We start from the raw sequence: 20,949 nt of genomic DNA, 5'->3' as shown, positions 1-20,949 counted from the left end.
ATTTGACATAATCTGAAATCTCTTGAGCCACTCCATGTTAACAGCACGCGGTACATGTTGGTTAAATTGTCTTTTAGTTATAAACTTAGATTATTTGAGAATTATAACTTGTAGGAATTTGTTGGGATAATTGATGTGTAACAGGCACTAATTACACATCTATTAAAGAAGGATTAACTCTTTAAACCCAATATAGACATAATGATTCTCAGTGCAGTATCAGCGACTCTTGTGTGGAAGCGATGTTTAACTTATTTAAGAATACTTTGTCTTTGGCTCTTCTGCATGCTTGAAATGTGTGTGCTGTTCTTTGTTTTGTTTTGTTTTTTTTAATCCACGCCCAGTTCTTGCGAAGATAACTGATTGCTGAATTATCTGAACCCATCTGATGAATACATTCTCTCTATGAAGGAGAGCAAATTATGCGGGGAATTGGAATTGGTTCTCAGCTTGTTCCCATATCAGAGCCAAATATCTCAATCTCTCATGATGCATTTTACTGCCAATGCAGTATAATATGGTTTATGGTCGTGTGTAAAAGGAAAAAAGAAAAGGAGCAATGAATTTAATGCTAAATCTTTCAACTCTGCGATTACAGAGGAGAGAAAATATGTGAGGAAAAATTGATTTGCATTTAAATTTTACACATGGGTACTAATTATCACATTATAAATGTGTGTCAGCAGAGCTATGCTGTGTGAAGCATTACAGTAGAAGAGGAGATATGTCTTGTGTACACAAGCTAGTTTTCATTTTTTATTTAGTGTCAAGGTTGATCTTCATAGCCATCTTCTCCCTTTTTAATCCCTCTATCAGCTCACTGCTATCGCATCACACTCAAGTGTTTTTCACATCATCTGCCTGGCTTTCCCTTAGAGAGTAAGAGGTGAAGAGGGAAGGAGAGGGAAAAAAAATCACTAACAGAGCGATATTACTGATATGGAAATTAAAAATACAGCAAATCAGAATAACTGGTGCACTGACAGAATCAAAGAAATAGATATAAACATGTAAGGGGATGAAGCAGGGGACATCTGATGAAAACACTATACGGCAGCTTTAAATAGACACCAGCACAGCCAGAGATTGCGGTTTCCTTAGCCACAGTTTCCGTAGCAACTTTGTCTCTTACCTACCTACCCTCTTTATCTCTCCAGGAGCGCGTGGAGTGTCGACTTCTGGAGGGCCGTGACCGCCTCAGCCGGGTACGTCGCAGCGCGGCGTCCACAGCGGAGCACACGGCAGCGGGAGGCTGCGAGGCCATGGATCGACAGCTGGGGGCGCTGTCCCACGCTCTGGAGCAATGGGAAGGGGCCGCTCTGAGGGCCCGGGATAGCTTGGAGGGGGCCCTGTCCGCTGCCGCGGCTTCCGAAGAGGAATATAACCGTCTGACCGCCCAGTTGGAGGAAGAGTCAAAAGTGTTTGATGGACGTCTGAGGGGGTGGAGCCAGGAGCTGGTTAAAGCTGAAGGGCAGAGTAACGGCGAGGAGGCCGTGGAGGGATGGCAGCTGGCTAAGGTACTATAGAATTTAAATAAACATAATGACAAGAGAGCCTGAATTATTATCTGTTCATTTTCTCACAATGGTGCATTTAAAAAAACAGCATCAATAATAAAAACTCGCTGGGGTGGGTGAAAGCTGACAGCGGCTATGCTGCCGTCCTATGATTAGCATTGTTTAATACAAAGTACACACACAGACACACACAGACCCTCTGCAATTAGCCCTGCTTTCTCTGTCAGTAATTATCCATTCTATTTGTAAATCCTAAAAACAGATTAGTTTGTAAATCAGCTTTACTGGAATGATGAACAAGTGACAGCCACAATCCCATCACTTCCCCTGGTTTCCTGCTCATTCTGTCTTCCCTGCTGTCCCCTCTACCCCTCCCCGCTTTGTCTTTTTTAACCATTATTTTCCACTATCTCTCCCTCCCAAACATTCCCTCATTGTTTCTCCCGCCTATACTCCGACTTGGTTGAACTGAAGTGTGCTGAGATGTCCTTCTTGGCTGCAGGGGTTCTTTCTTAGATGCTTGTGCTCCTCACCTCCCCTGCTGCTCTGTTTCTAACCTCCACAAGATGTTTACAGTGTGACAATTTCTCTGTATTGTCAAGGCCGTGCCAACACGTTCAGCCCTATATTTCTCCTCCGGGCTTCTTCAGCCATGCCTTTCTCCGGTTTTCCTCAATTTGGGGCTGTTAAAGAACAGAGGAGTTTTTATTTTTTTTTCTTTCCCCTCCTCCGCTTCTCGTTCTCCTCCTTCTCCAGCCTGTTTCCTGTGTCCGGCCTTGTTTTCGTTACGTGCTTGTTTGTGTGCGTTTGAACCAATTCTACATCTGTGAGGGCTGACAGCTGAATTCCACTGGGAGAGAGCGTGAGAGAGTCATCGGGAGGAAAAATGTGTGCGAGGGAATAAGTGGAAGGAGTGGGAGGAGGGAGACAGAAAGAGGAGAGAGCGAGAGAGTGGGGTAGAGAAAGAAGTAGAACCGCCGTAGGAGGAGGGAGGGAGGGAAGGAAAGGAGAAGAGGGAGACGGGAGCAGCGAGTCCACAGGAGCAGGGAGGGAGGGTTGTTTTAATCGTCATACGTCAGAGAGTGAGTGAGAGTCACACAGCGAGAGAGAGAGAGCTTGTACATATTTCATGGGACAGGATTTCATGACTGTGTGAGTGCAGAATGTGAGGCACGCTGAGGCGAGCTGGAGACCGTTATCCACAGTTCCTTCCTGCCACACTCCGCCAGGAACAGCAATGCTTTTGTACAGGCAGCACTGTGAGTATGTGTTTGAGCGTCTGTGTGTGCGGTTTGAATGTGAGAAGAGTGAAAACGACTGAGGCAGGGTGTGAATAGGAATGCGAGCGGACTTATTGGAGGGTGTCATGCAGATCCGTTGGGTGCTTGTGTTTCCTTGTCACACACACACTGAGCTGGTGTCTGATTTGTGCCGTTTAGGATATACTGGAAGGCTTGCAGAGCGCCGAGCCAATGGCGGAGAAGTTGAAAGGCCAACTGAATGACCTGGTGCGATACTCCAGAGACCTCGGCTCACAGTCAGACCGGGTCACGGCGCTAATCAAACAGCACAACAGGTGAGAGAAACATTTCTGCTGTAGTGATGTGATGTGGGTGAGCGAGAATTACTCCTTGGAGTGTTTGTGGATGTAAAACGAAACACTGACTGATTAACTACAGTTTATTCATGATGTCTTTTGCTTCAAGTCTGTGTGATGAGGCCAAAAGCTGCTTTTTTTTCAAATGTAGATAGAAATGGCCCCAACTTGAACTTCCTAACCTAAAAGCCAACAAAGTTATCCAAACAAATGCTCAAGGAAAGGAAATTCAGAGTCTCACTGGAGATGAAGTAAAAGGTTTTCTCAAAAGTGAAGACGTTATCACACAGATTATATGAAAACTGTGGTTTAACAGTGGACCAGAGATGAGAAACAATGGATACCAAATGGAATAACAGCACTGTGTACAGTAAAAAAAGATGGGAATTTTATGAGTTTTCAGGAGATGGAACAAAATTTAACATTATGCAACCATTCTGTAATATACTTACATATCTATATTATTGCTAATATATATTGTAATATATCTATATCACTAAAGCACTTCTGGATGGATGCAAACTGCATTTCGTTGCCCTGTACCTGTGCATGTGCAATGACAATAAAGTTGAATTCTATTCTATTCTATTCTCCAACCATAGTAGGAATCTACAATTTAAAGAAATATAGAGTAATATCTGCATAGTACCAACAGAGGAAAGGAAATACAGCACATTATGTGAAAGAGAAATGGGCAAAAAAGAACTAGGTGTGTATATTTCTCAAGATAAATGGCTGCCTGTATGGAGAACACAGCAATCTACTACATCATTATGTAGCTTGAGAGAAAACTGTTGGAAGGGTTGAATAACATTCTCTGTCACCCCCAATATTAAACACAAATTTCTAGTTTTCTCTAACAAAGCCATATTGAAGACAGTGTGATACAGTAAATGTGAACCAGTCTCATGTCTTTTGGCTCTGCCCTGGCATTGTGCAGTTTTGGGAGAGTGTTCATTTATTTATTGTTACAATATATACAGGATCATCTCTGGTGTTGCATTTTGGTGATATAGCAGGAAATATTGTGTTGAGAGAAGACAGATGTTTGTTTATAATCTTGTTAGCAGCCTGTGAAAAAGCCATCCTGGAGAGATGGTACGACCCAGACCCACTATAACAAGAGGAATGGCTCTAAATAGTGAGTGAAATATATGTTATGGAGTAACCGACTCATAAGATCAGACAGGAACAGTGTTGAGAGATATGGACCATGTTTACACATCAATGACAGGGTGAGGACTGAAATATTAATGTCGCAGGAACAAACTAGAGATAATCATTTCGGGAGTTTTGTTATTTTGCTTTGTTTCACTTCTTTCTTTTGTGTATACCTGAAATGGAAAGGTGGTAACAATGTGTTTAAAAGTTATCTGATCAAAAAAAAATGTTTTTGGAGGGTTTTTTTTTTTTTTTCCAGCTGGGATGTTCAAATCAACCTCTATTGACCAATATGCTATATACATTTTAAGGCAAAAGTAAAAAAATAAATAACATAAGACAAACAAATAAACAGGAAATAATCAAAATATGTTGAGGAAACTGAATAAAAATGAATTTCATTTGTTTAATTATAGTATGCTAAAAGCAATAAGTGCAAACAAAGGCCATTGAAAAGGCATACTCTCCTTGACCCACTTGGGCTACGTTCACACTGCAGGCGAAAGCGCATCAAATCCGATTTTTTTGACCCTATGCGACCCGTATCTGATCATGGTATGACAGTGTGAACGGCACAAATCCGATATTTTCAAATCCGATATGGGTCACTTTCGTATGTGGTACTGAATCCGATACATATCCGATGTTTCAGAAAGCGACCGCTGTGTGAATGGTCAAGTCGCATTAAATCCGCCTTTTACGTCACTGACACAAGACAGACGCCAATTATCAGCGCCGGAGAAGCGCCCGACAAGACATCGCGAACGCTTCCTGGCCATCCGGTGAAACTGTTGGGAAGACAACGTTGGAGAAACGTTAACATTTTATTTGTACTGCATAATCTGCAGATTCTGACAGAAATCTGCAACTATCCTTTGAAGCACCGCTCCTCTCTAAAACAGCAATAAGGATAATTATTGCTGTTTTAGCTTAAAGCAAAAATTGGGAAACGTGAAGTCCGAAGTTTTTATATTAAGGCCATCAGTCAAACAATATTGTTTGCTCTGGGTCTAAACAGAGCGTGTTGTGTGTGTGACATCTTCTTTTGCGTATGCGGGCCACTTTGAGCGTTCACACTAGAGAGCGTTTGCTGTCGCATTTTATCTGTAGAGTGAACGAGCAGACAAAAAAATCGGATTTGATCAAAAAATCGGAATTGAGCATTAAGACCTGCAGTGTGAACGTAGCCTTAGATAGTGGAACAGTTAAAAGCAGTTGTTCTGGGGATCTGAGACCTACTGCTTGGGTAGAGGACATTAGGTTCTGAAAATCAATCTGACAGGTGGCCAGTGCAGGGATTTTAGTACTGGTGTAATGTGTTTTCATTATCTGCTACCAGTTAGTCTCACTGCGGGATTCTGCAACTGCTGCATGATGAGATGAGGGCTGGTGCAGTAAAGGGTCAAAAATCCATCCTCGAGGAGAATAAACTGTTTGTAACACTCTTTATATGAGTGAAAGAAGGGATGCTTAGCTGTGTCTGTCTGCCTAGTTTGCCTTTATGGACAGCTCCCTGTGTACATAGCAGACCTGGTGAGACCTTATTCAAGCAGTTGGCCTCTCTAATCATCTGATCCGAGTCTTTTGATAGAAATGGCCACACTTTTTGAGCTCTTGAACTTTAGAACTACGTTCTGCAGTGGAGGCATGCATGTATGATTACGTTGAGTAAAACCAGGACACTTCCAATGTTAAAGAAATTGTGTTTTGCCTAAAAAGTCTGCATTTCCTTCTGTAGCTATCTGTTTATAGAGAACGGAAGCGAATTAATTCGATTTAGGTTTAAGTGCAAGGTCAAAGGTGATACCAAGATTTTTGCTATGGGCTTAAAGGTTTAGTGCTAATGGTCCTAAATGGCTAGCAAAAATGATCACACCTGTCTGTGTGTCATTTAGATTTCTGTAGAAATACACATCCTAAAATATTTGTGTGACATTGGATTATCATTTGAAAGATGCATTGTACTTGTGAAAAATAAAGCCTAACGGACACATAATGCAAAAAGGGACCTAAAATCAAATCCTGAGGTACTCCATAATTGATTGAGGCATTGGAGAAAGAGAAGCTTTATTAGCTATTAGTCAACAACCTAGCCAACCTTATCCTTTAGACAGTTTTTATTAAAAGGCTGTGATTAATACAGATGATCAAGTGATTATTCAAATTTTTTTTAAGCTATAAATAGTTTCTTATGATGCAATGTGCAACATAACGTATAAACAAGTTATTTGCTATTTATTACTGTACACGTATGTGATTCTGCAGATACCTGACATACTTTTTATCTGGCATATTATATAAATATGTGTCATTTTAATGATTCAATTAAACCTGTCCTCATAATTATTGTTGATGTCACACATTATTCCATATAATAGTCTTAAAAACAGCTGTTCCATAACACAACAACAAGAGCGGGAAAAGAAAGTTCTCCTTAATTACAGCTCAAAAGCCAGGGCTATGTTTTATGAGCTCGTGTGTGTGTGTGTGTGTGTGTGTGTGTGTGTGTGTGTGTGTGTACGCTTGTGGCCATCACACAGAGGTCTGACGTCCGTATCAGCCAGGTGAAGGTGAAAGGTGGTGCACAACAACAGAGTCACCAGTTGCTAAGCGACATTTAACCGTCTTCCCTCACTTCCACTTATTGACTATGTTTGTGTCCTTCCCCAGTTTAATTTTATGCAACGCCGAGTGTAATTTTTTAGGGAAATTAAAAAATTTTGGAAGGTCTTTTTCTTCACACTGATACCCACTTTAGTCTCTTTACTGAGCTCTAATTGCCTGCTTTAAACCCTCAAGTGAGCCCGTGTTCAATGAGCACCACTTGTTTGTGAACGCACCGTGCAGTGCCTTTTCAAAAGAACAACAGTGCATACAAAAGAGCATGCACGCACACAGCCATGCACATTCAACGCATTCATGTACAAGTGTAAACTTCTACCGTAGCGCAAATGATCTCCTTTATTTGCTGCTTCTCTGAAGATTTACTGGCAGACAATCTAAGTGAGGTCAGCTTTTTGGAAATGCTTTGGCAGCTAATTGGCGTCGACTGCTGATTGGCAAAACACCACCTTTCCTTATTCGTTTGGCTGTTTAGTCTGTAATAGACTTGGCCTGTGCGCTCTTTGCACCTGTCCTGCATTAAAGCGCTGCAGAAAGAAGAGTGCACAGACAGAATGAAAAAAAAGGAGTCAGAGGAGAGGAGGAAAAGGCAATAACTCCCCTCCGCCCCACCTCCTCTTTATACCGCATGCCAGATTTTGTCTGTCACAGCAGAAAAAGTGCTTCTTTTACACCCGTGCTATCCCCACTGTGTTACCCTTTCATGCCCTCATCACACCGTTAAAGCTCAAGAGTATCTGTGCCTGACTTTAATGTGTGTTTCAGTGCATTGAGATGCTACATGAGGACAATGTGTTTTTTGCCATGTTTTTCATACCTCTATTTCTGATAAGTAACCTTATTTCCCTGCTGTCATCCACGTCTCCCCCTTCCTCCTTTAACCTTCACACACTCCCCACAATGTGTGAAATCCAGTAATTGTTTTTCTTTTTTTGGTCTTACATCATGTTTAAATCTATTTTGAATGAAACCACATGTACATAGAGTTTTTTTCTTTATCCCAGAGTTGAAAGAAAATAATTCTGCTGGTTGTACATATAGCTTGTCCATATATGAACTTGTATCTATGTTGGTCATAACACACCTCACAATTTGGTTATTTAAATTTAGTGCCAGGGAGCACTGAGCAGAAGTGTGTGAAGGAGTATGGAGGTCAAGAAGACGGGTGGTTGTGTAGTGCGTCATGCTGGAGATTTGAATCTGAAATAAATTTTTTGTTGTTGCCATTTTATACTTTTAAATAGCCTAATACCTGAATTGTGTCTGGTTATAAAACACATAACTGATTGTTGGTCTCATGATGTACTCAAAGCACCATCAACAAATTAAAAAAAAAAAAAAAAAAATCTCATCGCCGATCATTTTGTAGCTGACAGCTGGTCTCCCACCCCCTCATATGCCAATCAACAACATCCGCTCCCACTGGGCTGGTACTTTTGCTGCTGGGTCTTTTCTACTCTAAATCAACACACCAAGGCTCATTCACACATTCATAAAGCTCTTTATTTTGTACCCTTAAGTGCTTTCTGACTATCATGCACACACTTAGACTGCAGTCGATGGATTGGGAGAAATTTTGGGGTTCAGTATCTTGCCCATGGACACTTAAGCACAATTACTACAGGGGCTAGGGATCAAACCACCAACCTTCCAGTTAGTAGACGACCCAATCTACCTCCTGAGCTGCCATAAATTTATTATCACGCTCCATAAAGTTGGGACTTGTCATCAAATTTCGCTGACGTTTTCATTTTGTGTGTTCTGTTTGTGCATCCCTTTAGATTATTATGGTTTCTTGTGTTTTTCGCTATCCTTTAAAGCTTCAAATCTCAGTCTCATTCAACAAGTGATTTTATTATGCTTCAGTTACCTACCTGCTGTACCTTGTGGTCAAGCCTCGCTGTAACCGCTTCCTCACATATCTCCTCCATCTCATCTCTTTCTTATAGCATCAAGCTGTCACGCCTCGTTCCCTCCATCTTGTCACCCATGTGAACTCTTGCCCCAGTCATATGTTGCCTCTCAACCCCCCTCCCACACGGTGCCCCTTAGCGCCATCCCCCCGCTCTCCCTCTTTGCCCCAGCGCTCATTCCTTCCACTTCACCCACTTTGCCATTTCTCCACCTGCCCATTTCTCATCCCTGGCTCATCCTCCATGACGTGAGTACAGTCTGGACAGTATCAGAGCATCAGCACGTGTCTCCTTTGTTTTGATGGACACATGGGCAGTAAACACTTCCTCTGTTTGTAGCTTCGTTCTTTCTTTGTTCATTTCTCACGGGAGATTTCAACCCATGAACAACAACTTAAATGAGGCCTTTTGTTTCTTTTCTTCTTCTTTCCTGCAGTCTGAGTCTTCGTGCATCCAGGGAATGTCAAAATAAGGAGCGCTTGTTGGAGCAAAGGTTTCGTGCAGCCCTTAGAGACTTCCAGCAGTGGCTGGTCAATGCCAAAATCAGCACTGCCAAATGCTTTGATGTGCCACAGACTGTCACAGAGGCCTCCTCTGCTTTGCAAAGGATTCAGGTAAGGGATATATTTTGCAAAACCCTTATTTACAGCTAAAAAAATTTAATTCTTCCTGTGTGTGTGTGTGTGTGTGTGTGTGTGTGTGTGTGTGTGTGTTTTTTAAGGGGACATATAACTGTAGTAAAATTGAAGTTCATCGTCTTCTTTGCACAGGTGTTTTTCCAGGACAGACTTACCTGATGCAGGAATTAATCACAGATTTAATCACATTTTTGTCATATTATTCCAGGGCAGACTGAAGTAATACCAGCATATCAAGCAGTTTTTTTTGGATGGAAACGTAACTAAATATTACTGTAGTCAAGTCTTTTGAGAAATAACATTTTCAATAACTTGTTTTGTGCTCATTCATATTGATGTCTCAGAGCTGCCAGCCAGTGTGGCCGTATGATATTTTTTCTACAGGCAGATTCCTTCTGTGAGTGTCTGTTGATAGCAGAGGTAGGGAGTGTCATTTATTCACTTACATAAACCAGACTTTTCCTGCCTCTCGGGGTGATGATATTAACAAGCTTCTTGTCATAAAAGCCATTTGTCTGCTCCTTGAGAAGCTGCAACCTTGCATCAGTTTGAGTCCACTTAAATCCACTCTTGCTAATTACAGACCGGTTCTCGCTTTTTATTTTGTTTCCATAGAGGCAGGCTAAGCAACAATATGGTACTACAAAGGAAAGCAAAAGATGTAGTAGTTAAACAATCAATCCTCTTTCATTGGATGTTTGCTCAAAGGGAAGCGTGTGTGAACATGCCCACTGTTGAGTGTCTGCTGGTGGGCTTGTTGGAGTGATGGGACCTGCAGTAGCCTGGATAAGCTAGAAATGGGCTCATAGCCAAAAGGGATAAGAGAAAGCTCCACAGTGGGGTCTCTCTGCCTTTCTCTTCAAAATATCTGTGTGTCTCTCTTTCTGAGAAGTCTCTGAGATTCTGGCAGGTCTGGCAGCCTGTTCAGAGCACCGCAGGGTTCTGGCTAATAGTCAGCTGCTTGTCTGTGAAGGTGGACATCCCCACATCCATGCACCGCATTACTATCAAGCAATGTGCTATTATTTCTAAACTCTGCATTCTCAGACCATATTTTGGAGCTCTTAGATGATCGACGAAGCAGTGAATCAACAGTTAGGTGGTCAGGGAGAGTGAGTTCAAAATGGCAAAGCAACGTGTGGTTATTTGACAAAATAATTTGCTGGAAATCCTCTGCAGGGGTTTAGCAAAGTCTGCTCCTTTAGAAGTTTCTAGTTTTTTGGATGAGAGGGATTTTCATACTTTCTGACTATCGGAGGGAAGAGAGGCAATCATGTTTTATTTATTATTGACTTGGTGAGGAATGTGGAACAATGTTTCCACATGGCTGACCTCCAGGAGGGCTAGCGTGGGAGGGGCTGGGGTATCCATTGTGTCATGCTTAATTGGTGGTATACAGTTACACTGGCAGGGTGAGAAAGACAGCAAGTGTGGAAAAGAAAAAGAGCGAGCAAGTAAATGAATGTAGAACACAGAGAGCGAAACGGTGAGAGACGCAGACTTTCTTTTCTTGTGTGTGCCTTTTACTTTACCAAGTGTGTGTGTGTGTGTGTGTGTGTGTGTTTGTGTGTGTGTGTTTTGAGGAGGCTGAAGCTAGATAGTGTGTGTAAGTGATGTGCTGACTGCACAGATGGTGGAGTGGTCCCTGCTGCGCTACTGTCATCGGCTCAGCTCAGAGGGAGGGGTGTCTGTGTGTGTGCATGTTGCATATGCGTGTTTGTCCTAATATGTGTGTGTACATTGCCGGTGGGTGTGTATGAAGGCGCTTTGTAAAAAAAAAAAAAAAAAAAAAAGCAGACACATTTCAGGCTCATTGACTTCCCTTATCTGTTATTGCGTCTGTGGGTCAGGCCACTTCTTCATATGCATGTAGAATTAGTAATGACTTCATCTAATGTAATTACTGCTTTTCACAATGTAGGGTCACATTCTGGGACCTTGAGAGAAAATTTGTTGACAATGTAGAGAATGGCTTTGTTACCCGTCAGGCACTGCAGCAAAAGCAAAAGGCAAAAAAAAAGAAGTTTGGGATAGTCATTCAGTCTTTTTTTCCCCTCCTTTCACACCCTTCTCCCTTTGTGTGCATGCTTCAGTTAAATAGTCACTGCTCCTTTGTCTTTGTCTGTGTACTGTATCCCCTTAGGAGTTCTTGAGTGACAGGGAGAATGGCCAGGCCAGGCTTAGTACAGTAGGAGCCAGTGGGGAGCTGCTGATGGCTGTAGTGTCCAAGGACAGGGTGGAGGGAATCAAGGCCAAGGTGGCAAATGCGAGAGAAGACTGGAAGAGCCTGATGAATAACCTGCAAATGAGAGAAGATGCTCTCAAGGTTGGTGCATTGTTTTCTGTGCTTAGCAGATGGCTTGAAAAATTACATCAATGTGTATTTAATGTGCAAGAAAGCAAGCAATCATTAGTTTCATTTTTTTTATCAGAATGCTCACTTTCTCTGATATTTGTACAGTTTGTGCAAATTCAGAACCTCAAAAGGTGTATTTAACAAGTTGCTTCACATTTGCAGAACCTGCAGGCCCAGATGACAGAGTTTGAGGCCAGTGCTGAGCCTCTGCAGGAATGGCTGAACAGCACAGAGGTCAGAGTTCAGGAGAGCAGTGCTCGCCTACATGACCTTCCAGCCAAGAAGCAGGAGCTCAGCAAACTACAGGTACTGTGAAGCCCACAGTCGTGCTCGTGATTCTCCCTGGACATTACAGTCCTCTTACAATGACATTACTTCTGCGGTTATTGTGGCTGATGAAGGGTCAATCTGTTAGTCCACCCCTGTAGCAGTACATCAGGACATTTTAATCAATACTGTAGGGTCCATTTACTGTTAAATTGCATTACGTTAGTGAGGCTGCCCCTTTTACATTTCTCTTCTCAGCTGCTCTCACTGATGTTTTCTAATTTCCTCTCTTCACTCAAATAAACCTTGTCATTACACCGCAAATTGAATATTAAGTAGATTTTCCAAGGATACTAAATAGTCAGCTCTCCATCAGATATGGATCCCTGAAGTACAATTTCAATTCACTGGGGAGAAGAGAAGGACCTAATTACATTTTTCGAGCACCACTGGATCAAAATAGAGCTGCGTCTTGACACAATAGTCAGAAGAAAAGTCCAGAAATCTAATTAATTCTCCTTCTGTCAAAGCTGAAGCACTGCGTGGCTAAAAGGCCTTTTTCAGGATGCGATAACAGCCTCTGCCACGTCTGCCAGAGACAAAAAGGGAAGACAGGCATGAAGCGTTAAAAAAGATAAAACTGACAAAGGAAAAAAAAATATATCAAACCCATCTCAAAGCTCTGCTCTTATCATTGTTGCTATTTTTATATTTATTCTGTCCCCCGCAGTAGCACTTCTCGTCATTGCCTTTTGTCTGGGCCCTGCAAGCAATTACATTTCTTCCCGCAGCACCTGAAGTACAATAAAACACACAGGCTTCAGTCTCTGAACTCATGTAGGGAAAATCCTCCTTACCCTTTAACATGTATACAACCCGTCTTTGGATTACGTTATCAGCCGTGTCTCCTGTGCCTCTTCTTTGCTGTGGTGTCTAACCTAATAACAGCATTTATATGTAAAAGTGAACATCAGGAGAAATACTGCTGATGCTCGTGTTCCTCTGTTTTTATCCATGTATTTTGATGTGCTCTTGTGTGTACTTGTGACATGTTAATCCCGTATCCCTCTTCCTCTGCGCTTCTCGTGCCTCGTGTCTCCGCTGTCATGAAAAATGTTATGTTTTCTGTTGTTTCATTTTCACCTCTAATGGTGCTCACACACAACCATACTTTCCAACCCATCACTTTTTCTATACCCTGCGCTCACCAACATCCTATTGCTCCGTCTCTGTTTTTCCACCACTTGCCTGCTTCACACCGGCTTAGTGTGTGCTGGAGGAGATGGCGTGTCAGGAGGTAGAGCTGGGCAGGCTGAGGGAAAGAGCTCATCGACTCTGGGAGGGACAAGCAGCCGGAAAGGGCTTCGTCCACAGAGTATCTCAGCTGTCAGCACAATACCTAGCCCTCAGCAACTTAACCAAGGTAACACCGCTCACGCCTTGTAACCTTATTCCCTGCCTTTCCTCTCTTTATGCTCTGCTTCTATCACAGACTGCTACAGTGTGCTGAAATGTGCCTTGCTTAACCCATGTGCTCTTGATAAACACTGAAGAGCTTTCTGTCCAGCTGTGGTGTTCGCTGTTTTGTTGTATGATCTGCCGTGTCATGGACTGCTGCCCCCTTGCACATTAGTCATGTCTCCAAGGGAAGACCTGGTTCCCAGAGTAATTTACCTGAGCTCAGTAATCTCTCTTACCTCTAAAACACCCTTGTGCTTGCAGCCTGATCAGCATAAAAGGGCCAAGACTGTGCAGCGTACCTTTATCCACTAAAGAACTTCTGAAATGTCACAGCTGAAATGTGTCACTGCTTGAGAAGCTGACCTTTGTGGAGCTCTCATTAGAGTGGTCGCACTCGTATGATTAATTTGATACATCACAGAACAAAATATTACGCTGACCACAGAGCACTATTCTGTTACCTCGGGACAATGAGAGTACCCCGGCGATGATGAATGGGATTTATTTACTTTGCTGGCCAGCCAGTGAAGTGCTATTTTTAGGTCCTCTTCCCTCCTAGACGTGGAAACAGGAACGAAAACACTTCAAAAATTGCCACCAGTTATTGAAGCTTTTACTTTCTGCGCTTTGCAGAGCCACAGATGTTGCAGATGTATGAGTGATGACTGAAAACACAATGCGTTTTTTTTCTTGTGCTATAACATGTGGGTGGGAGAGTCTCTAGAGATGTCTATCTGGGAAAACAAGGCTGTAATTTCAAACACGAACACAGAAAAATATGAAAAAACTGTTGTTGTTCACTGGAAACACGTGTAATGTTAAACTCTTTGGTAAGGAAAGACTTGAGGAGTATATTCACATTACTCTACTTTAATATCTAACAGGACAAGGCATCCAGGATTGAGCGCATTGTAGGGGAACACCGCCTTTTCTCTGAAGGACTGAAAGAGCTCCAGGACTGGGTGTGTGAGGCTCAGCGGGTCCTCAACACCTGCATCTCCACCACTACAGACAAGGGCTTGTTGGAGGACCGGATGTTACAACTTGAAGTAAGGAAGGAAGACATGGATGGAGTTCTTTAAAGGGATACACAAAAAGTCCATTCATGCACATTTTCCTAGCAAGACTTTTCTTTGCTGGCCGCTAGGAACAAAAATGAGTATTCCCCATTAAGTTGGCGTGTGGTTGCTGGTGCTTGATTAAATTTATTGTGGAGAGCTGTACAGATTGCTGTGGTCCCCTGCAGGTTGCGCACAAGATACCAAATTACCAGCAAACAGCTGCAACCAACAACCAAGCAGCAATGTGATTTAAAAAAAAAAACAATAAGCCGTGAAAGTAAAAGTTATGCCTTACCATTGAAACCAAGACAAGGTTCTCCATTTCTTGGCTTCACAATTTCACAGCCACCTACCAAGAAGTTGTAGAGTGCTGGCAGATAAGTCAGTATTTTCCATGCAAGAAAAGGAGGATTGCAGCAATCTGTTAGTGACCAAAGCAATCACAAGAAGGTTATCAGTCAGCACCCTCTTTACAAGTGATTTCACCCAGCGACAGCAGGAAACCTCCAGCTTCCACCGACTAGAATAGAGACTGGTGTTGCCCTGTTGCCGACCAGTCTCCAGGCCTGTGTGACTGAGCCCTACGTGGGCTAAATCACTGTAACTGAGATATTGTGTTTAAAATTTTCAGAAGTAAACATTACACAGGCTTATTTTACAAACCATTCAACTGCAGATTTCTGACTTGACACAAGTTTTATCTGTAGATATGTTGCATCTATTTTAATGGTTTAGAAAGAAACAGGGCGAGATGCATTTTACCCTTTAGAGAGTTATTTTCTGTCTGTGTGTTCACCTCTATCTGTAGGCCTTACTAACTGCCCGTCAGGAGAGGGAGATCCAGCTAAAAATGCTCTTGACGCGGGGAGAGGCGGTCCAGAGGAACACTTCAGCTGAGGGAGTCCCGGTGATTCGCAAACAGATCCAAGACCTCAAAGACTCGTGGGACTCACTGCTGTCTGCCTCAATCCAGTGTAAAAGGTGAGCATGGGGCAATTAATCTGTCAGTCTTTGATAAATGGGACTGGGAACTGCCTAGTTTCCCTTGATGGATTTCTGCTAGTTGAAAGGTTAAAGGGATTATTAGATTTAGCTGTTCAGAATCTTGTTTGTTCCCTCTGTGCTAACTTTGCCTTATTTATGGTCACAGTCAGCTGGAAGGTGCTCTGTCGCAGTGGACCAGCTATCAAGAGGACGTGGGTCAGTTTATGCAGTGGATGGATCGGGTTGAAGAGACGCTTAGCTGCTCAGACAGACAGTACTCTGAGATGAGAGACAAGACTGCTAACCTGGGAAAGACCAAGGTATCAAATGCCACTGTAGACTATCCAAACTCTGTATTTAGAATAGCCTGACTGTAATTTTAATTTAATTAAAATTTTAGCCATTTATCCGCTTTAGATTCATGCAGTTACATTTATACCTCAGAGCATCCCAGTTGCAATGATCTATGGGTTCTCCTTTCTTTCCAGCTTCTCTATGAGGAAGTACTGAGTCATAGCAGTCCTCTGGAGACCATTGCCACAAAGGGTTCCAATATGGCTGAACACTACACGACACAGCAGGAGGTGCAACAGCTGCAGTGTAGATACAACTCCCTCAAAGAAAAGGCTAAGGTGCTTACCCAGAACATACGGCTTCATTTTTTCCTCTGCAGGCATTTGAATAATAACCAAATAGTTTGAGTGTATTTCTTTAAAAGCTTGCTTCATGCTTTTTCAGAAATCTTAATTATATTCCCCAAAATACTGAAGGGCATGAACTTGTTGAAAATTTTAGTGACTTTCCTAATAATTATTGTAAAATCATTACACATATTTCTCTTTGAGCTTCAAGTCTGTAATCAGAAAGCATTTTAATTGATAGACATTAATCTCTCCAACTTTTAATTTTACATTATTCAAATTTCAAATGTCCCTGTAATACTGAACAAATGAACTGCTTTCATCCATTAATGTTTGCGTCTTGTTACCTCTTTTGTTTTTTGCAGAATGCAGTCAGCAAGGCCAAGGAGCTGGTGCTGGTGCATCAGGAGTATCAAAGGGGGTTACATGTGTTTGAGGACTGGCTAGAGAAGGAGCAGGCCTCTCTGGCCTCATTGTCCCATCCAGAGGGAAACGTGGATACACTTGAGAATACACTGCAGCAGCTACAGGTAGAAACACTGGAGTTTTATGTCAACTCTATATGGTTATGATCAGAGAAGAGAATAGCTGCAAACTTTTAACCCTGCCTACGCATAGTCGTATTTTTCAAAAGTAAAGCACCTAACACCTAACCCTTTCTAAATGTTTTAAGTCTTCAGTGACCTCCAGTATTTACTTTGTTCTTGACTCTTCATTTTCTTCATAGAACCTGCAGGAGCACTGTTCAAATGGCCAAGCCTTACTCTCCGCTGTGCTCACCAGCAGAGAGAGAGTAATCCCCTGGGGTATACCTCAGATCGAGGACCGAGCCCTGGACACCGCTCAGCGAGAGTGGGCGGCCTATCAGAGCCGCCTAGAGGAGACTCAAGGCCAGCTGCACTCAATGCTGACCCGACTGAGGCAGATGGGACATAAATTCCTGAGCTTGGCACAGTGGCTGGAGGAGATGGAGAGGGTAGCTAATATCAGAAGTAATCGGAGGTCAGACGCAACCACCAAGCAGATTCAGCTGAAGAAACTCCAGGTGAGAAAGAGGCCTTATTGCTGTAGTCCATATAAGATACAGGCCCGTGATATTTCATGCAACTGTCAACACTGTAAAGCTCAAAAGGGAACAACATACTGTCTTATTAGAAGAATTTCTTTTTGGGGGCCAGGACATAGAGACTTCAGGAAGCTACTTCCCCCAGCCAGGAAATTGTTTAGTGATACCCATCCATCTATTTTCTTCTGCTAATCCAATTCAGGGTCGCTGGAGGGGCTGGAGCCCATCCCAGCCACCATAGGGAATACCATAGTTTAATAATATTTCAACAAATGTTTTTTTTTATTTCACTGGTCACTTCAGTCAGAGGTACCTTCTGGTTATACTGAAAACCAAACAGAAGAATATCAAGCTCACAGTTTCGTGATTTACATTTCAGGACACAGAAGAAGCAAACTAACCTAAAAGCACAGCCACACATGCTGTAAGCTGTGAAGCATTGTGACACTTTATACTACAGTGCATCACTTTGTCATGTTTCAAATAAAACAGCAGTATTTCCCATACTTGGTCTCCTCCCTCTGGAGCATGCTTCCTGCCACTGTCAGGATGCCAGAGAGTCTCAGTATTTTCCTTCCTTGCATTCACACACACACACACACACACACACACACACGTTGGGGATTCATATCTTGTGGGGACATCTAATTGACATAATGCTTTCCGTAGCCACTTACCCTAACCATCAAAAAAGAATGCCTAAACCTAACTCTTACCCTAAACCTGACCATAACCCAATTGCAACCCTGACACTAAGTGTCCACTAACTCCATTTTTGAGTCTCAAAAATGCCTTCAAACTTGTGGGGACTGGGATTTTGGTCCCCATAAGGGCTGTCGGTCCCCACAAGTACAGTAAAATTCCAATTTTTGGTCCCCACACACACACACACACCCTTCTGTCCTTCTAGGCCAGGGGTGGGCAATCTCAGTCCACGAGGGCCGGTGTCCCTGCAAGTTTTAGATGTGTCCTCGAACCAACACAGCTGATTTAAATGGCTAAATTAGCTCCTCAACATGTCCTGAAGTTCTCCAGAGGCCTGGTAACGAACTAATCATGTGATTCAGGTGTGTTGACCCAAGGTGAGATCTAAAACCTGCAGGGACACCGGCCCTCGTGGACTGAGATTGCCCACCCCTGTTCTAGGCCCTATATTGTTTTGCTTGTAATGCGTTTTCTGACACCTGGCTTTTAAATGAACTTGGCTGACATATAAATCATCTATAGCTTTGGCAGTATGTAACTAAAATATTAAAATTTATGTGTCCCTTGTGATCAGGGGTGTCTGGAGGCAGTGCTCACAAGGCAGAGTGAAGTCGATGGACTTTCATCTTTAGCCCAGGAGGTTCTGGAGGAAACTTACATCAGCAGTCGTATCAGTGTTACGGCCACTCAGCTCACTGCCCGCTACCACTCCCTGCTGCTCAACATACAGGTTTGGCGCTCTTGATTATCTGCAGTTTAATATAATAATATTGCCTTTATATTCAGTTAATGGTGCTTTGCATTTTCAGAGATCCTTTATCTATTTAACAGTGAACTACATGAGGGGTTTGTTGTGGTGTTTTCAGCGTTTGTAGTGTTGCTAACACAGTTGTTCCTCTGTTGCTCCAAATGTACTCAGGAACAGTGTGATGTCACAGTTGTTTGTTTGTTTTTATTTAACACCATTTCACAAAAACAGTCCCCTCGAGATGTTTTATATTGTAATGTAAAGGCCCTACATTCCTGCGTGTATTTATATTTCTGCCTTTGGGCGCACTTTGCCAGTTCATGCATTTCTCCACTCACAGATTCTGCTTCCATCTCGGTTTCACCTGATTTACCCCGACCACTTAAGCTCCCAGTACGGTACTGCTTTTGTAGCGTGCAGGTGTTACACTGAGCTTTGCAACCCACATCAGTATGTTGTAGCTGTGTGCTGTCACTTGAGGGCAGTGTGAAAAATCAGCAGACTACAATGTGGACTGCTTTTGTTCATGTTTGCGCTAAAGTTGTTCCTTCAGTGTCGCCCTTGCAGCCATGAAATCAGAAGTCATAATAGTCCTTTGCAGTGAACTAAAACTGAGCGTCAGAAGCAACCATTGTCTGTGCTTCCATTCAGATGTTTATTTCCACAGTTCCTCCTGTTTTTGGTGAACTCTGTTATCACTGCCTTTCCTGTTCAAGCAGAGTTTGAACCAATCAGCATTCTGTCTACACATAGCTTCATTACCAATGTGCTATGCTCAGGTTTTTTCAAGGACTGCATAAAGAATCCATCTCTGCATCGCCAAAGGACCCCGCTGCAAGAGTATAAATCACAAATTTCTCACCTGTTCCTGTTTTCCTTATTTGTTTAGTATTCATAAAGGCTCAATTTCAGCTGCTCTTTTCTCAGAGCCACCATGCCTGGTGACTGTATCTGTTACATTGCTTACCTCTAATTCTCCATTGTCATCACAGCTTTTTAAAACACTTCACCAGATTTTCTTACCTGCTTCTTTGGATCCACCCTATTGCCTACACTGCCAGCCTTGATATGTAAATGTGTAAACAAGACCTAGGTGTCATTGTGAGTTTAATAAATAAAAAGAATTAAAAACAAGCTGGCTGCAGGTTAAAACATTTTTTGCGTTACCATCTCAATCATCTATTTTAGAAAATGTGAATTTTTCATGCATTGCCTCTGGGATCTCTTCCCACAGTGTGTTTTTCACACATGATTGTTCTCCCTCACTGTGGAATTTACTCCTGGGAGAGTTTTGACTTTGTTTCTGTAACACCCCATTGAAGTAGCTTTGAGAGTTATCCGTGTTACCCCTGCCGGGGTTGTTCTGTATACTCAGATCCAGCCTCTCTATTTGTCTTCTCCTCTGGGTTGAGGGGGGGGGGGACTAAAGGAAAATCAATGGGGCTCTGCTGGTCTGGAGCTAAAGCTGTAATTAAACGCTACAGAAAGCAATCTCACACCCTGCACCAGGAGTAGAAAAGCTTTGCCTGCACTGCATTGATTTTTTTTTTACACCTTCAGTAACACATCTGAGTGTGCGTGTGTGCGCATTTGTCCCCCTTTACTCCCTCACTTTTGTTTCTCCACCTCCGTACAGCCCACATCCTTCCTTTCCTGCTAAAATTGTCTCACATATGCATATACTTTACAGTCATGCCTACACACATATGCAAACACATAACATCCCTCTCAAACTGTGGATGCCTGTAATTATACCGTGTGAAGTGTGGGCCATATGGGCTTGAGGTGGGAAGCTGTTACCTCTGGCTAGTCAGAAAAGGTGTGCACTCAGCACTATCAGCTAATTGGAGCTCCTCACCACAGGATTTGCAAGTTGAGTGAATAATGTGTCAAAACCTGCAAGAAACCCTCTCCATCCTCACGGTGTTATCGACTCAGAATATCAGTCAAGTGGATAATGCGTCAAAAGCATAAAAACCCACTCCTCCTTGTAGTGAAGCTATTGACACTGAGCAGATGAAAGAGTAGAGGGGAAACGGATATTTTCTGTTTTGATGGCTGATCAGAGAGCTTGTGGTCCTTGGTGACTAATGTTAGACTGCTGCTGGGGAACAACTCACACCTTCAAAAGGAAAGGATACAGGCAGTGTTTTCTAGATTTACCCCAAAGAAATATAATGTTAGACTTTGAAGAGTCTCACCAATAATTCTG

General features: G+C 42.7%; 1 protein-coding gene across 7 annotated transcripts in view; it reads left to right on the top strand.

Annotated features, from left to right (window-relative positions):
* Positions 1 to 20,949, top strand: part of syne1a (spectrin repeat containing, nuclear envelope 1a) — a 136,165-nt gene that overhangs the window by 57,962 nt on the left and 57,254 nt on the right. For 6 of the 7 annotated variants that reach the window (XM_084952168.1, XM_084952170.1, XM_084952169.1 and 3 more), the window contains 13 exons: positions 1,158 to 1,517; positions 2,957 to 3,093; positions 9,247 to 9,424; positions 11,592 to 11,774; positions 11,967 to 12,110; positions 13,339 to 13,494; positions 14,417 to 14,581; positions 15,402 to 15,574; positions 15,744 to 15,897; positions 16,066 to 16,209; positions 16,584 to 16,748; positions 16,946 to 17,263; positions 18,564 to 18,719. In XM_084952168.1, the coding sequence (XP_084808294.1) occupies positions 1,158 to 1,517; positions 2,957 to 3,093; positions 9,247 to 9,424; positions 11,592 to 11,774; positions 11,967 to 12,110; positions 13,339 to 13,494; positions 14,417 to 14,581; positions 15,402 to 15,574; positions 15,744 to 15,897; positions 16,066 to 16,209; positions 16,584 to 16,748; positions 16,946 to 17,263; positions 18,564 to 18,719 (2,433 nt within the window). The remainder of the gene's footprint in view (positions 1 to 1,157; positions 1,518 to 2,956; positions 3,094 to 9,246; positions 9,425 to 11,591; positions 11,775 to 11,966; positions 12,111 to 13,338; positions 13,495 to 14,416; positions 14,582 to 15,401; positions 15,575 to 15,743; positions 15,898 to 16,065; positions 16,210 to 16,583; positions 16,749 to 16,945; positions 17,264 to 18,563; positions 18,720 to 20,949) is intronic. The other variant, XM_084952172.1, reaches the window with a different exon arrangement.

The sequence above is a fragment of the Perissodus microlepis genome, chromosome 15 (assembly GCF_051167445.1).
Source record: "Perissodus microlepis isolate ML-2025 ecotype Zambia chromosome 15, ASM5116744v1, whole genome shotgun sequence".
Taxonomy (NCBI): Eukaryota; Metazoa; Chordata; class Actinopteri; order Cichliformes; family Cichlidae; genus Perissodus; species Perissodus microlepis.
The sequence above is the reverse complement of the archived record's forward strand: the minus strand, read 5'-3'. Positions and strand labels throughout refer to the sequence as shown.